Raw genomic sequence first — 17,205 nt, forward strand, 5'->3', positions numbered from 1 at the left:
GGGAGGGGATGGAGATGCCAAGCAGAGCAGACATACATAAGTGGGAACTGCAGGAACCTGGCTACACATGACCGCCTCACCTCCTACCCCCCATCCCTTCACCCATCTACCCCATCCCCTCACCGTGGGCTCCCGGCCAATGTGGTGTACTGCCATTGACACGTTCTGTACCATGTGGAAACGTTCACCAGCCACAGTGATTGTTCTGCCACCGCTGAGGAGACAACAAGACTTGTCAGGCTCCCCACAGCCTGGACAGTGGAACAGAGTGGGCATGGGTGGGTCTGGACCTCACCTGACAGGGCTGCGGCCTGGGCGGATGGCTGTGATGACTGGGTTCTGCATGTACCAGAAGGTGAGGTTTCCATGCACGCAGCCTCGGCTCTCAAAGCGCACACACACAGGCACTAGAGCTGGCAGGGTGCCCCTAGGCATAGTGCAGGTGATGCTGGCAGCCGTGCGTCTATGGGGAGTCATGAGCAGGTGAGCAGATGACTGGCCCTTTCCAGGTGCTCACCCACTACAGGTGCCCTGGCCTTGTCTTCTGCCCAGATTCTTCTTCGCACTGCCACAGGCTGGCTCGGGTTGTGTTCAACTCAGACATGTTCCTTCTTCCTTCCCACATCCACCCCAAGCCAAGGAGGGACAGAGCAAGGGATGCCCTGATGAGACCTATGGAGGGGCTCACCCCTCCCAGCTGCCAAGCTGCAGGCATGGCTTACATAAGGTCCGTGCAGGGGTCTGTGTCATTCACCAGGACCTGGAGCATAGAGCCCACGTGGAGGTCACTGCCTCGAATCGTGATCCTGGTGCCCCCTGCCTTTGGACCCAGGGCAGGCTCCAGGGAGTGGACCACGGGCAGCTGCAGGGAAGAAGGGGGTTAGGCTCTGGCTTCAGGCTTATGAGGAATGAGCTGAATGGCGGGAGCTGAGTGGCGGGTGGTGGTAGTAGCCTACTTACCACATAGGAGAAGTGCTCCCGAGACCTGCCCTCCTTGGAGGCATTCACAGTTACCACATCTGAGAAGGCCCCTGGTGCAGGCCCCGTGACACACACGATCCTGAGGAGAGGCAGAAAGTGAGCCAGTACCTGTGTCTGCCCACGGCCCCTGCCTCTGCCTCATGCTCCAGAATGCCCAACCAACAACGTTCTCCATGGGCAGATGGTCTCCATAGGGTTGACAACTGTGGCTCTGAGACAAGGGTTAAGATCAGATGATCTCTGATCACCAGGCAGTTTGCCCAGCCAGGCTGGGTTAACCACCTGATGCCATTATCTGCAAGCCCGGCTCAGAGCCTTCCAACAGGAAGTCCTGCTAATTTCCTGTTTGCAGAATTCCCCAAAGGCCTTGGGGCCCAGCTGCTGCACCCTGATCTTTATACCCCAAAGCAGACTTCTCCCAAATGTCGCTAGTATCAAGTGGTTCTCATCAGAGCAAGAAGGATGTGGCAGGGAAAACCCTGAGGGCTTCCCAGAAGAGGCAGCCTAGCCACTGCAATGTGTCATTGTGTGTGTGGGGGAGGTAGCGGGGGCGGGGGGGGGCGGGGGTAGGGTGGGGGTGGTGGGGTGAGGATTAGGTTGGCGGGGCCTGACACTCACTCCTCTGAAACTGTGTATCTGTCAGCCAGGGGTTCACAGGCTACACTGCCAATCCACACACCGTGTGCCACATCACTGAGCCGGCGGCCCAGGTTCCTGCCGCGGATGGTCAACAAGGTCCCGCCGTCCAAGGGGCCACTCAGAGGCTCAATCTGCCAGGGAACCAGGAACGAGTGAGGGTCTGAAGCCTGGGTGTCCCTCTGACTGTCACATGTACCCACAAGAGATGGTGGCCCACAGACCCTCTACTTAGCAGAGGGCATGGAGTCTCAGAGCATCCAGAGGGCTGAGGTAACTGGTGGTTGGGCTGCATGGGTCCCATGGCCACGCCTGACCACAGAATTCAGCATCTAAGACAGATGCTCATTGGTCTAGGAGTGGGCACTTGACTCAGGCTAAGCCAATTGGAATCCTTCCCTGAGGTTTTTTTTCTTAACTAAATCAGGCTGGTGAGTTCCTGGAACCCTTGGCTGTCAACAGGATGGTGATTTCCTGGGTTGCTGTGACAAAACTCAACGGGTCAAATCCCCCACCTTCCCCAGTAAGATAGCAACCAATGAGTCAAGAGAGCTGTGTGTGCTGGTGATGCCTGGCTGGCATGGCATGTGCTTACCACTCGGATCTCAGGGGCTGGGCAGGTGCCAGGGAGTGGCTGCAAGGGCCCTCTCAGGCGACAGCCATCATTCCAAACACAGAGGTGACCCAGGTCCTCACGGCCCAAGCACTGGGAACAGTCAGGACTGCCCATAGCACAATTGTAGACCACAACTGTGGACACAGGACAGCACGGTCAGCCAGAAGCAGGCAACTCTGGGGTTAGCACCCTTCAAGTTCTTGGCCAGCTCCTAACTGCGCAGCCCTGTGTCCAGCCCCCAGCTTCATCAACACTCCTTCCTCAGGAGACCCTGTGCAGAGGAAGTACTCACTCCCACACTTTGCAGACAAGACTTACAGGGCCTGGCTCACTGAGTCAATCTTGCAGTAAAGGCTTGTGGCCTCACTTGATACCGGGCCAACAGGACTCAGATGCTCAGAGGGAAGTAAGGTGCTGGAGGGGACGTGGCCACTGGTGCAGGGCTGGCCACGGCAGAGGGGCTGGCCCATGTGTCTCAAGGAGTGTTTGGGCACTTATGGGGTATGATGTTTGTGGCTGCCTAGGGGAGCCCCCAAGGCTGGGCCCCTCCCAATGGCCACGTGGGATAGGTGGGATAGGTGTGACCCTTACCTGTCATGGGGTTAGGGCTGTCTAGGAACCTGTCTGGTGGCCCCTTCAGCTTCAGGCTGAGTGGAAACACCTGGCTCTTCTGAGTCGTGTGCAACTGCAAAATTGAGAGGTGTGAAAGGCAAGGGTGTCACCAAGGTGAATGAGAGCAGGGGAAGCGGGGACCAAAGAGCAGAGGCACGCGGGGCGAGGAGGAAAGGAGGGCGAGGTGGTCGTTTCTGTGCCCCGCTGGGGTCATGCAACTTACCACCACCTGGTTGCAGCGTAGCAGTGAGTCATTTACCCACACGGCCTCGAAGCTCTCTTCCAGCCCAAAGCTGCACTCCAGGGAGGCCCCCTACAGACATAGGGCAGAGGCTTTACCAGCAGCACTCACCCTCGTACCTCCATAAGGTCATGGCAGCTGCCACCCTGCTAGGTGGACTAGGGACTCCACCAGGCTTGTCCCCAGAATCTCCTTCCTGGCCATCATGTAAAGGACTGCAGGCACTGAGGACTCTGGCCTATGAACAGACTCCCCGTCACCCCCAGTGGCCAGGCAGTTCCTGACGCTTCAGCTCTAGACTTCACCTGCCTTTGGACTGAGTCTCTGTCCCGCAAAGCTAAACCCTAGACACCCCGTCAACCTTCATGCGACATGTGCCAGGGCTTCTGCTTGGGCTGGTCTCCTTTTACCATCATCAGTGTCTAAACTCTAGCTGTGGTTGCCCCTGGCTCCCCAAGGCCCCCTTGGATCAGGACCCCCCACACTCCAATCCTGCCCTCAGCAGTAAGGGCGTGCACAGAGGGACCTGTTCTACTCCCAAGCCTGCCCTGTCCTGAAAGTGTCCTGCTTCCTCATGTCGCCTCACCCACTGGGAAGGCCCTAGCTGACCACAGGGCCCTTTCTACACCCTTAAGAGCAGCGGAGTTGGTGGAAAGCTCAGGTTCAGCCTCCTACAGGCCTAGCTTTACACCCCACCTTTACTTGTTCATTATGTGGCCTCATGCAGATGGCTTTGCTTCTCTGAGCCTTGGTTTTCTTAGCTGTGTTACGTGAACAGGCCAGCTGGGCAAAGTGCAGGCCCTATGTTTTCGTGGCTGACATATACAGGTGTCTAATGTGTGTCTTGCTATGGATGGTATGCAGGAAGTGCTCAATAAATGTTAACACATTACACTGGGCCCAATTACTCCATCTCCCCTCAAGAGTGATATCAAATATTTGCTGAGTGACAACAGACCAAGACCCCAGCAGCCATGTGCCAGTACTTCCTGTTTATGTCCCTGCTGGTGGCAGATGTGACACCCTGAGGAAAAAGCAAGACAACCTCCTCTTCCTGGGGTCCTAGCCGGAAACTAACACAGGAAAGAAGCTGCTGACAGGGCCCAAATGCTGGCTCTGCTCTCAGTGTGCAGAGTTGAAGGTGGGTCCACTCCCAAGGACATGGCTGAGCAGCCTGTTGCAGAGCTGCCCTGTGTCTAGGCCTCCCAGTGATCTAGAAACGTGGTCGGGGTGGGGGGGGGGGTTCCTGTGGCTGATAGAAGCAGAGAATGCCCCAAGGGTGCCACACAGCTGGAGAGAATTAGCCAGGGCCAAATTGGGCTAGAGTCTCCCCACCCTGCTCCTGTGACCCACCTGGTCCTGGCAGGGTAGGCCTTCGGGTGGAGGGCAGCTCTACCCTGGCCCCCAAGAGCTCTTCCCCTATAAAAGGCTTCCTGACACATTCCAGATGCCTGGCACGTGGCCCCCATGTGTGACAACCATCATGGGCCTTAACTCCCGCGTGGCAGTGACAGATGGCATGTCCCAGGAATTAGGGAGGCTGGCATCTTTCCAAATCTCATCAACCCCCCCCCCCTCTGCACTCCTCCTGGTGCGGGTGAGATGGGCACATCCCATCTCCCACCACCACTTCCTCTCAGTGTCCCCTCTACACCGTGGGAATCAGGGGCATGGCCTCTTCTGGCCATGCTTGGGAAAGACAGCGTGTTCCACAGAGCTTAGAGCAACCAGGGTCTTGCTCAGCCTGGGCAGGGTAGGCAGAACACACATGGACCTCATCTTTCCCTAGTCTGTGGTGCTAGGGCTGGGGGCTGGGCCACGATGTCAGGGAGCCTCCAGGGCAGGAGTACTGGGGCATGGGCCAGGGTTCCCTTGGCAGCTGCTGGCTGCCTGCTGTCCCCCATCAGCCTGGTCTTCCTGCTCCAAGTCTCACACAGCTGGAGCGGGGCTCAGAAAGAAAAGTAGGGCCACCATTCTGGAAGCCAGGACAGAGCTTGCCCAGCCTCTTACTTACATGGAAGAAGCCAGCACTGGTCAAAGGCACCAGGATGTCCTGGGAGCCACCAGTGGGCACAGGTGCCAGGGGTGAGGGCAGGATCTGGGGGCAGTCCTGAGGATTCTGCAGACCAAACACAGGAGGGGATCAAATATGATGCTCCAGAGTCCCCACCCCAACATTGTTCTGCCCCCCAAGGTGCCAGCAGCCTCCATAGCAGCAGCCTCAGCCCCACTTTCTAGATGAGGAAACAGGAGCTGGGGTAAAACGTTCCAGTTAGTTGGAGTCTGCCTCCTGGACTTGTTCCTCAGATCCAGAGTGCCTGGGCATTGGGGGGTGAGCTCTCAGTGACTGGGGTCTTTGGGACTCAACCTTCCAGGACACACACCACTGAGCTAGAAATAGTCCCCGTGGCTCTCAGGGACCATACCCTACTGTACAAAACAAAAATAAAGCACAACTGGGCAGAGAAGGCAAGGGCTGTGGCTACACCCTCTCCGCATCCCTTTGTGCAGGATGTCGGGGACCATATCTGCGTTGGAGCATCAATGTTCTATGTAGTCATACCTCAACATCTGACCTCCTGGGGCCAGAAGTCACAGGGCCCAGGGGGCAGTCACAAACCCTGGGACCACCATGACCCTCTAGCCAGGGACCTCCTGGTCACATCTGGCAGGGCAAAGATTAGGGTTAGGACAGGGTTGGGTGGGACTATAAGCCCGTGTGCACACCTGAAATCACCGTCTGGGACAAGGCCCGTTCTCCTGGGCCACTGTTTTTCCTCTGTCCTTTCCTCTCCTCTCCCTGTTTCTGTTTTGACACAGGGTCTCACTCTGTTGTTCAGACAGGCTGGCCTCAAGGACTAGGGTCACACATGTGGGCCACCATTCCCATCTGCAACTCCAGCTCCCATCCACCATGCATGTGTTTGCTAAGTGACCCAAGCTGGCATTAAATTTGCCTTTTCTAGCTTCAGCCTCCTCGGTACTGAGATTACAGATGGGTGGGCAGTCATGGGACACTTCTCATTACTAATGTTCCTAATCACACAGGGGACATTCCCCTTGGAGGAACCCCAGTCGAGCCAGAACCTGAGAAGCTGTCAGGGTTCCAGCAAAAAGTTAAGAACAACGGTAGCAGGCCACCATGCTTGAGTGACCTCACCATGTACCAGGCGGGATCCTTCTAGCCTGAGAACCCCATACCCATTTTAAAGACAAAGAAATTGACTCTGGAGGTCTTACTGAGAACACATAAGGTCACTTAAGAGTCACTCACTACCTTTGCCTGCTTGTTACCTAGTCCACCAAGATGTGTAGAGCCACCTGGCTGAGTCCTGACCTCCCTCCAAAAGCCCACATCCCAGTCAGCGCTCTCCCAAGCCCACCATCACCCTGAGTCTGGCCTGGCCTGGACTAGCCCTCAACAGGCCCATGATGAGAAGACTGACCTGGATCCTTAAGCTCATCCTGCCCTAAGAGAACCATCCAGGCAGCAGATCTGGGTCCTGTAACTGGACAGTCTCAACACTACAACTCCTGTGGAACCAGGAAGGACGTTGTACTGGGAGGAAGGGGTCCCCAACCAGCCCCAGCTGCTGAGATCACCAGCGCCAAGAATGAAGGGCCCGAACCCAGTATCCCCTAAAGGGTTAGGGTACCCCTGTTGCCACAGTTGAACTCCGTGGTGCCTGAGGTAAACCATGTTCTGTTCATTGGCATTAGCTGATTAAGGACCAGAAGCCGGTCTGGGTTTTTCCTTTAAGAAGGCACAGGCTTCCCTTTCCTGTTTCTACCCAGGCTGTCAGGCTGCCCTAGCAAACTTGGGAAGCTGTGACTGCCCGCACCTAGAGCAGGGGTGAGTGAAGGGGAAGGGGTCGAGGACTACCATCATGTAGGTGTGTGTAGAACCTACTCTAGTTCATGTAGGTTGGCACCGAGCCTCTCCTTGCCTGGCTGGAACTGCTGGGGGAAAAGAGCTGCGTGGCCAGGACCCCAAATGTGCCTTGGGAGAAAAGGAGCTGCAGGAGTGCCCGGAACGAGAGGACAAGTCCTGGTGTCCCATTCCTGTCAGCAGTGATGGACCCACTGACCAAGTCACGTGCTGTGGCCTAGGCCACGGTCCCCGATGGCTGTCAATTCCCATCAAACCACTCAGCCACTGGCTCCAGCACTGTGCCACCCTGTGGTTTGGAACATGCCAGGCTCTGATCCAGCTACCACTTCCCATCCTGCTTCCAAAGCTTGACGTCACACCACCCTCGGAGAGCCAGCATCAGCCCAGAACACCTGGCACCTTGCTTCCTCTTCTCTGGAGCCAACCCTAGCTGCCTCTCTGGGAGCCACTGGGACCACACACACACACGACCGCAAGCACAACCTTCAGTGCCTCCCTTCCAGGAGCCAGGGCTCCCGGGGGGACATGCAGACCCTCTCTCTGCCCGCCGTCTGCCCAGGAGGCCTGGCGCCTCCACAGCTAACTGGCACTTAATTAAATGCCAAGTCGAGCACTGGTTCAGATCTTGCACAGGCCTTGGTGAAGCTGCCTCTTCTCCTGCCAGATTACAGTAATACTCTACGACAGCCCCTCCGGGCCAGCCCACTCCTGCCCTGAGGGACAGTGGCAGACCTGGGGAGAGCAGGCTGACTGCCAGCGCCAGACACACCTCCCAGCGGGTGAGCTCCTATGCAGATGTCAAGACCTCACCCAAAAGTCCTCTTAGGAGAAGTCTTTCCTGGTCACCATGCTCAGGAGCTCCCAGCTTCTAAAATCATCTATGTGCTAACTATAGGGTTGTTGCCTCCTGGCGCAATTCTATTCCAGCCCTTAAGGGGGGGCTTCACTTTACAGAGGGAAAAAGAACAGAAAGGGCCTGTAGCTGACCTGGGATCACACAGCTACAGTAAGAGCTAAGGCTTTTGGCCTATGATGGGAAAGACAGAACTACATCTAACTGGGTTTCCCCCGGTTCTTAGCACAGACTTGAGTATACAATAAGCACTCAGTAAGTGCTGATAGACTGTCGGGAGGTCCCTGGACCTCCAGGGTTAGCATGTAAAAGGCAGGTGCAGTGGACACTTCTGGTCTCCAGCTGTCACCAAGTCCCTGCTGTGTATGCAGTTTGGGATTGTGGGTAAGGAAGTGCCACAACCCAGATACCCCTAAACCCCAGAGCCACGGGGATGATGGACCTGGACTATATCCCAACACCCAGTGCTTCCCCAGTACGGCCAAAGTCACTCCTGGGCCTGCCAGAGGGGGCCCCTGTTCCGTGGGCACCCTGAGGCGGGTGTGGTTGCTGCATGCTACTGAAGGCTGGCCTGACAGTCAGGCTGAGGCTGTGCTAGCTCCTCCTTGCGCTTGTTTTTGTGGCCCCCTGTTGTGTCAAACAGGGCTTGATGGCATTCTCTAATCCCAGCGCCTGAAGTTGGGCCACCTCTCTGAGACATGACCAGCAGTCTGGTGACTTGATCTAGTAGAGCACCAGGGGCCACATGAGCCCCTCAGGGTGCACAGCCCCAGTGTAGTGCAAAGGGGGCATGGCTGAGCTTAGGACACCACTATTCACCTGCCAAGGTCTAGGGAATTTCATGTGTGGTCCTCGAAAGAGGGAGGAGCCTCCCGGGGCAGAGGTGAAACACCACAGGAACGGAGGCAGGGTCTTAGCGCCCAATTCTGGACTTTGAAGGGAAGAGGAGAAGGATTTGGGTTCAAAGCCCAAGCCTTCTGCCTCCCAGATGGCCTTGAACAAGCCACCTCCTCTCAGAGCCACAAGGACAAAGGCCTGGAGTGCCTAACAAACAGAAAACACGGGACAACAATGTCCCACCCCTAGTATCAGCTGTGGACGGAAGTGGCCACACGCTGAGCAGGGCTACAGCGTGGCTCAGGCTTTCCAGAAGGCCACACTGTAACCCTGAGATGCTGCCTCTAAGAACTGGCCTTTCTGGAGTAACCCAGTGAGAGTCACAGGCAGGGGAGGAAAAGAAAAAAGCAACCAGCTCACCCGGCCACGGTGGGTCAGTTAAGCATGCTGTGCCCAGCTCCTCACCACTGTTAGCACTATGCCAAAGACGGAGCCAGGACAGAGGAGCTACTAACATGGAAACTCTGCTAACAAGAGAAGCAAGAAAACCACAAGGCTTACCGTGGGGCCTGGCGAGCCCTCGCACCGAGACTGGTTAGAGACACAAGAGTGCTGCTGGGTACACCAGAAGCAAGGCCACTGCGTCGACAGGCAGCTAGTACAGCTGGAAGACAAGGGAACCACCCTCAGCTGGGCCCCAGAAGTCTGATCCCAGTGTCTTGGGGGAAGGATGGGCCATCTTGTAAGGTAGTGAGCTCCCTACTATGAGAGGTATGCAAAGAAGACACAGACGGAATCTTCTGTCCCCTCTGCCTCTACCAGCCTAGTGTCAGCTTGCAGGGGCCTGGCTGGTCAGAGCTTGCTCTATGCAAGGGAAGGATGCGGGGGTCCTGTCTGTTGTGTGTACCAGAGTCTGCAGCTGTTCTCCAAGCGGGGGGGTAGGGGGGGGCTGTTCCTCCTCCCACTGCCCACTCACGCTGTATGGGGGTAGACCTGTCCAATTCGGCCGCAGTCGTAGATGGTGAAATTGGCTGAGACAATGTTGTGGCCTTTGATCCTTACAGACATCTCAACGGTCACATGGTCTGGAAAGAGATCAAGGATACAAGAGGTCTTCATCCACATCTGTAGCTGGGTTGTCAGGGCTCCACCCTTGAGCTGGCATCACAGCCAGGCACTCACCCTGGCCAGCAGGAAAGGATGGAAACTGGGCCCTGGGCAGGAGGTTGCAGTAGGCAATCTGATGGTCATAGGCAGGGCCAGGTACCCGGGCCACTGTCCGAACATCATTCCCATAGTCACAAGCCATCTCCATACCGCTGAGGCTGGGCAGGCTGCCTGAGATCTGCAAAATCATCCCCTGGGGGAGAGATGCCTTCAGGTGAGGCCCAGGCCACGCCCCTTACAGATCCTATCACAGGGCCTCTGTCTGACCCTGCCCCAGTGTTCCACAAAAGTGGTTCCCTTTAGGGAGTTTAAGGCTCTCTAAGGAAAATAACCCTTGGGCTTCAGTTTTCCCATCTGAGGCTCCTATCTCAGAGGTAACAAAAGCTCTGAAAAATCAGGTGTTGTGACACAGCCTATAATCACAGCACTTGGGAGTCTGAGGCAGGAGACTGACACAAGTTCAAGGCCAGACTGGCCTGTGGTCTCAAAACCGGAAGGTCTCTGCAGCTCATGGTTGCCATGACCCCACCCCATACCCCAGACACCTGGACCCTAACCCTCTACCCCCAGACACCTGGACCCTAACCCTCTACCCCCAGACACCTGGACCCCACCCCCCACCCCAGACACCTGGACCCCATCCCCCCATCCCCAGACACCTGGACCCCACCCCATACCCCAGATACCTGGACCCTACCCTCTACCCCCAGACACCTGGACCCCACCCCCAGACACCTGGACCCCACTCCATACCCCAGACACCTGGGTTATTTGGGAGTTGGCTGGGGAACAAAATATTCTGCCTACACAAGGCCTCCGAACTGTAGTTTCCCATCAGGTTATTCTTCCTCATACTCACTCCACCCCTCTCCCAGCCCAAGGCTGGTCTGCACTGTTATCCTGCTGACCCTTGTACCCCACCCCACTCTATTCTCCATACAGCACCATCTCTACACTTTACCTGTCTCATTCTCTCCCTCCAAGAGCACACTGGCTCCTCCCAGGCCAGGGCTCTATCTCCAGAATAGGAACATGCATGGCACACAATAGATGCTCAAAACTATGTGAATGGATAAGGGAATGAATAAACGTGTCTACCCCAGGCTGCCCAGGGATAAGGCCAGGGATGATATGCAATCTGGTGGGGTAGACTGGTTGAACCAAACCCCTCAGGGTGACATAGGACGGAGCTGGGAAGGACCCAGGCTGCTGGACCACCCAGCATGCTGCAGGCATAGCATGCTGCAGGCATAGCTTTCCTGGCCCTAACCATTTCAGGTTAGATGATGGCTGCTAGCACACCCAGAAAAGGACAGAGGGACCTTGACCTCCCCATCAGTGTACCCCACTCAGCATATTCGGAAACTACAATTTAAATACCAGCAGTGGCCCTGTGCCATGCTCTGTCACCCAGGATGTACGGTCCTAGCTGTGACTAGGTCCTCCTCTAAGAGTCCATGATAGAGGCTTGATGAGGTGGCCTGGTCATGGAGGTGATGCCTGGCCCTTGCAGTGAGCTTCCCGGAGCCTGGCTGTCATTGTTCTTTGTGTGCCTCCAGGCTTTGTGCTGGTGTGGCTCTACTCACCGTGTAGTCCCGGCGCACATCAATCTCAGAAGGCAACACCGTCATGGCAGGGCAGCGGCCGGGGCCCTCACTGGCACTGGTCCAGAAGTGCGGCTGACTGGAGTTGGCGCAATCCTGTTGGAGCGTGCACCTGCAGGCACCATGAGGTCAAGTCTCAGGTCAGAGCCACTGCCCTCAACACCCCCCCCCCGCCCCACCATCACAGCGGGGGGCCTCACCGAGTCTCCAGAGTGCACCAACCACAGTAGGCATCGGCTGCGCCCACACAGTCCCCGCAGGTGGAATGCACCTCACATGCTGCAACCTTCACTCGGGCCATCTGCGGGCAGAGGGGGCCCAGCTGAGCAAGGCGGCCACCCTCTCTTGTGAGGCTAGGGTAGCTAAGGCTGGAGGCTTTATGTGGGGAAGACATGGCCCCCTTGAAGCATGGAGTCCCAGATATGAAGAGCAGAGGTGGCCCCATCGGGAGGTCAGCACACACAAAGGCCTGCACCAAAGCCACTGGCTACAGCTTGCCTTACCTGGTGGGATGTCATCAGGTACAGGAAACCAGGATCCATGGGGTCAAACTGCATGACATTGTGCACAGGCTCCCCATAGGCCACTGTCAGCACCTGCCGGCTTACTACCTGCATGCTCTCATTCAGGCTGATCTGTGGAGGAAAGACCACCACGTACTGACACCAACCAGGACTGCCACCCACAGGCTTCCCCCGGGTTGAGGTCTCCTCTCCCCTCCTGCCCAGGGTTAAAGGGAAAGAGAGGCATCTAGGTGCAGCACCCTTACTCTCACAGACTGTTGCATCCCCACCAGGAACTCCCTGCCCGAGTCCCTGCAGTTTCCAAAACATTCTCTGGGAGGCTGCGCTCACATACAATCAATGAGCTGCTTTCCCTCCCTGAGCCTCAGTTTACCCAGCGATTAAGAGTCATGGAGGATGGTGGCCTGTTCTGCAGGGCTGAGGGTACGAGAGTGGACAGACAAGTGGAGTCCTGGCAAGGTCCCAGGCCCCTCTGCACGTCCCTCTGAGGACGGCCAAAACCCTGCTGTCTGTGGCCCCCCCTCTCATGCCAGCGTGCTGGGTGCTCAAGCGTCTCGCTATTCATCTGAGGGCTGGTGGTCTGGACCTCTGGGGCTCCCGCCCACTCACCTTCCTCTGGGTTTCTAAAACCTGCAGAGGTTCCCTGCAGGAGAAACTGGCTGTGGCATTCAATGCATTGATGACCCACACCGCCTCTTTCCACTTTGCTTCCCCGGTTACGCGTACCACCCCACCCAGGCCTGCCTCGTCTTTGCCACACCCCTTCCTAAGAGTACCCCCATCCTTTTCACCCTGGGGTGTCCCAGGTCCACACCGTGCTCTCCCCACAGGCCTAAGTTTGGCCTTTGAGTTGTCCCTGCTGCGGGAGGCCTCTTGGGATGCTGGCATGGGCATGGTTACTGCTCTCACACCACATACACCCCCACCCCCATATACAGACACCAATTCATTTCCACTCCCTGGGTGTGCACTGAGCCCTGGGCCTTAGCTGATGACTGAGAGAGAAGCTCCAAGCAGGGAAAGGGTTGGCAGGAAAGACACCATCCTGTGCAGACTGGTGTGTGACTTTTCCACAGGCTGAGGAGTAGGGTGGCCAGGGGCGTGCCCGAGTTTAGCTCCACCACTGAGGCCCTGGGTTCCACCCCAAGCACTGCACAGATAAATCAACTAAAAATGAAAAGCAATGACCACATTTAGCTATGTGGTCAATCTGGGGTAGACTCAGCTATGTCCTGGCACGAGAGCAAAAGGACATGGTACCTGTGATGCACCCTTTGAGGTGCTGTGGAAACAGCAGGTACCCAATGACGGCAGCTTTATGGGCAGAAGGTGGAGAGGACAGGCTCTGACCACAGTCCTGTTCTGCCTCATTTCTCCTCAGCGGATAGAGTCTGAATCCAAAGGAGGCAGCCTATGCCCTCAGGTCACACAGCATGGAAGAGCAGTCAAAGGCAGATGCTACCCATCTTACCATGACACAGGGCCCTGGCAGCCACCTCCTTCACCCAGCAAGGGACTGAAGCTGAGCAATGCCTATTGGTGCCCTGGGGTCTTCACTGCCCACAACTGGTGGTTCCATGCCAGGCTTGTAGTGCTCAAGCCCCACCCCATCCCACCCAGGCAGCTGCCAAAGGGAATTAGATTATGGGCTCTGAGTCAATTAGCCTGGGCCTGGCTCAGAGGCTTACTCTCCCTGAAGAGAGGTGGGGAGGTAAAGACAGGGGTGGTCCCCTGTGTCCACCATACCCCGGGGGTAAGAAAAGCAACTTCTTGCCCTCCTTTAGCTCTAGAATTTGCAGGGTGGTTGCCAGCAGAGTTAATCCATAAACTGGACCCCTGAGTTGGTGGCCAGCAGGGCTGTGGCCTCCTTCATTGAAGTCCCGCAACAACTGCAGCTAGTAGGGAAACTGAGGCCCAGAGACATCATGTGCACTGCAAAGGTCAAGAAGCCACTACAGGGCGACAGACTCTAAGCCAGGAGGGTTTCTGACACAAGATGCCGACAGCTCTCAGGCCAGGTCCTCCCTCCGTGTCAGGCCACTGTGGAGCTGTGGAGGAAACCTGACCAGGACAGTGACACTGCCCTTCTGTGGCCCACCCCTGGGGGGCTCCTATCACATGCACTTACCTTGAGGAGTCTCCCTGTGGCGGTGCCCAGGAAGACAGCAGTGTAGTTGTTGGCACTGGCCACAGCCACAGCTGTGAGCCCCGGAGCACGGAACACAGGCGATGCACTCAGCGGCTGCAGGATGGACAGCGGGTGCTGCAGGTGGGCCGCCCCACAATCCAGCTGCTCCGGCTGCAGCTATGGAGACAAGGCAGGTTAGACCCTGGAACCTTCTCTGGCTCCCTGCTTACACACACAGCTGGATCTCAGCTTTCAGTCCCTGCTTAAAGCCCCACCCCCAACCCCCCACCCCGCTCCAAGCAGAGGGCAAGCTTTAACAGACCCCCAGACCCTACCCAGATCTAGCCTTGACCTCAGGTGACACAGCTACTCCTAGGAGATGACTGGTGTTTACAGTGTATGGGAACTGGACTGGTGTGAGGGAGGAAGGGAGGGAGGGAGGGAGGGAGGGGGACGGAAGGAGGGTGGGAGGGAGGGAAGACAGGCTGGCCAGTTTGGCTTTTAAGAGACTAGAGGTACAGTACAAGGGTGCACACTTGCAGTTTCAGACACTGGGTGGGGAAGTTGAGGCAGAAGAGCCACTTGACCCTAGGAGTTTCAAACTAGCCTGAGCAATACAGGGAAATCCCAATTCAGAATAAAAAACACAGAAATTGGAACTGAGTGACAGCCACATACCTGTCACATCAGTCCCCCTGGCCAGTCACAGCATAGGCCAGAAGGGCCCAAATAAAGTCACTGAAGGTCATCTTTGACTCAGCTTACCTACTGACACCCAAGAGGCAACCCCTCCAATCCCACTGCGTTCTCTCAAAGTTCTGGCTTCTGTTCCCACCCCTTAGTTTCTTGGGATTGTTTCTCTCTCTCTCTCTCTCTCTCTCTCTCTCTCTCTCTCTCTGTGTGTGTGTGTGTGTGTGTGTGTGTGTGTGAGAGAGAGAGAGAGAGAGAGAGAGAGAGAGAGAGATTGCAAGCCCCAAACCAGATAAGGGGTGGGCTCAGATACCCTGGGCTAAATCCCATGGGCAAAATGTGTCCCGGAGGGAGGCTATGCATAACACGTCACTTTGCTTCTCTGAGCCTTGCTTTACTCAGTTACAAAATGGGCATGTGCACATACTTCCCTTAGGGGGTTTGGATAAGATGGACCAAGCTTGCAGAGGGCAAGGTCTTCAGCTGGCACAGGGACAGGGCTAGCAGACACCATCAGGTCCCTCAGACACACCGACTGCTAATTCTATAACAGAATAGGATTTGAGGGCTGGGGATGGCTTAGTTGGTAAAGTGTTTGCCAGACAAGCATGAGGGCTTGAGTGCCGCGCGGACACACACTGCACAGCGCTGCAGAGGCAGATAGGTGGGTTCCCTGGGAAACAACAGGCAGCCGGCATGGCTGCTAGTGAGTTCTATGCTAGTCGGGGAGAGATCTGGATGAGTAGAGAAGACAGGGGGAGGACTGGGGAGGGAAAAGAATATGATTAAAATATATTGTGTGAAAATTTTAAATAAAAGAATGAATTTTAAGAAGGGGAATGGGGGCTGGTGAGATAGTTCAGCAGGCACAGTTAGGCCTCCTAACCCAAGTTTGTCTGTGGAAGCCGTTGCGTGAACATCTGTAATCCCAGGACTTCTATGGAGAGATGGTAAGTAGAGCAGGAGATTCCTCCAAACTTCACATAGGCAACGAAAGAGTCACTGCCTCGACATGGGCGGCAAGAAAGTTGTCCTCTGACCTCCAGACACTTGCCTCCACATGGGTAGATCTGAGGGTAAGGTTCTCTGTTGTGGTGGTCAGTGGCAGAACATTCGCCCAGCACAGAGAAGCTACCTATTCCCAAGCTTGTGGCCTCATGCACCTCAACAGGGCTCCTCTGACCCCAGCCTTCAGCGCCCTCCGTTCTCCATTCCAGCCACCTAACTGTGTCTGTGTGTCACAAGCCGGTCCTGCCTTCGGCTGTCTTCTCTCCCTTCCCACTGCTGTCTGCCAGGTTGCTACATAGGAGTGCTCCCACGAGACTATGCCCCATGTCCTCTGGGAATGTCAGAAAACACAAGGACCAACCCCACTATGCACAGTTCGGTCCCATACATATCTCCCTATAAGAGTTTATCAGTCGTCTCAGTAAGAGCAGGGATAAAGGAACAATAGCAGAATACAGCAATGGAGTGCGGGAAGAGGGGGCTTTGGCTCACAATCTCACTGCACCGAAGACCTCGGCAGCTTTATGTCAAGACTTTTGACCCTTTTTCCTAGAGTAAGCATTTCATAGCTTTTCCGTGATGTGTCAAATTGCCACCATCATATATTTGCACTTTAAGAAAAATAAGGCTCATGAAATCGAAGCTCTGGCATCTGGGGACAGATCAGTAACCGTGACTGCCGAGCAGCTGCCTGGTGGGTAGCTAAGGCAGGGTGGAAACGCTGGGCATAGCCCAGATTCAGATGGAGGGTAGGGATGGACAGCTCAAGACTTCATTGTGGTACGCGCAGAACGGCAAGTGATTTCAAGATTATGAATTATTTATTTCTGGAATTTTCCATTTAATATTCTTAGACCTCAGCTGACCGAGAGCAAGTGAAACCGTGCAAACAAAATCACTTTACACTGTCACTGACTCCTGACCTCTGCTTCAGGCCCTAACCCGTTTGCCTTTGTCCTGGACAAATCTGAGCTGAGCTGACCTTGGACATGGGTGCTGAACTGCCCCCAGGCTGGGCTCCTCCCCAGATGTCCTGCACCACAATGCTATGGCTGTCCCATCCCACTGAGACCATGTCTCCCACTACTTACATAACTTTCTCCAGTGAATACAGATTAGTTACTTGCGTCATTAAATAAGTTGCTTTTCAAATTAAAATTGTAACCCCTGCTGTGGGATGTGAGCTCTGGGAGACCCCGGGGGGGGGGGGGGGGGGAAGCTCTGGGGTTCTCTGCTGAGCCCTGCTGGGCTGTCCAGCCAGGGTGGGGGTCTTGGGAAAGGCAGAGCAGGCTCTGGGCTGGGGGTGATTTGTGGGCCACGGTGAGAGGGGAGGCAGTGGAAAGGCTGGGAACTGACTCCCGCAGCCCGCCCTGACGTTCACAAGCCATTAATTCTGTGCCGAAGGAATTTCGAAAA

At 55.9% G+C, this 17,205-nt stretch overlaps 1 protein-coding gene across 1 annotated transcript in view; it reads right to left on the bottom strand.

Moving 5' to 3' along the window:
* Positions 1-17,205, bottom strand: part of Plxnd1 (plexin D1) — a 39,683-nt gene that overhangs the window by 11,542 nt on the left and 10,936 nt on the right. Inside the window, exons 2-17 of the mRNA XM_051203787.1 lie at positions 14,092-14,268; positions 11,943-12,074; positions 11,640-11,740; positions 11,422-11,551; positions 9,851-10,028; positions 9,645-9,753; positions 9,230-9,332; positions 5,101-5,205; positions 3,069-3,158; positions 2,825-2,918; positions 2,213-2,367; positions 1,600-1,751; positions 961-1,060; positions 723-862; positions 296-463; positions 124-214 (exon numbers count right to left, since the gene is read on the bottom strand). Coding sequence (XP_051059744.1) covers positions 124-214; positions 296-463; positions 723-862; positions 961-1,060; positions 1,600-1,751; positions 2,213-2,367; positions 2,825-2,918; positions 3,069-3,158; positions 5,101-5,205; positions 9,230-9,332; positions 9,645-9,753; positions 9,851-10,028; positions 11,422-11,551; positions 11,640-11,740; positions 11,943-12,074; positions 14,092-14,268 — 2,025 coding nt within the window. The remainder of the gene's footprint in view (positions 1-123; positions 215-295; positions 464-722; positions 863-960; positions 1,061-1,599; positions 1,752-2,212; positions 2,368-2,824; positions 2,919-3,068; positions 3,159-5,100; positions 5,206-9,229; positions 9,333-9,644; positions 9,754-9,850; positions 10,029-11,421; positions 11,552-11,639; positions 11,741-11,942; positions 12,075-14,091; positions 14,269-17,205) is intronic.

The sequence above is a fragment of the Phodopus roborovskii genome, unplaced genomic scaffold (assembly GCF_943737965.1).
Source record: "Phodopus roborovskii unplaced genomic scaffold, PHOROB, whole genome shotgun sequence".
Classification (NCBI taxonomy): Eukaryota; Metazoa; Chordata; class Mammalia; order Rodentia; family Cricetidae; genus Phodopus; species Phodopus roborovskii.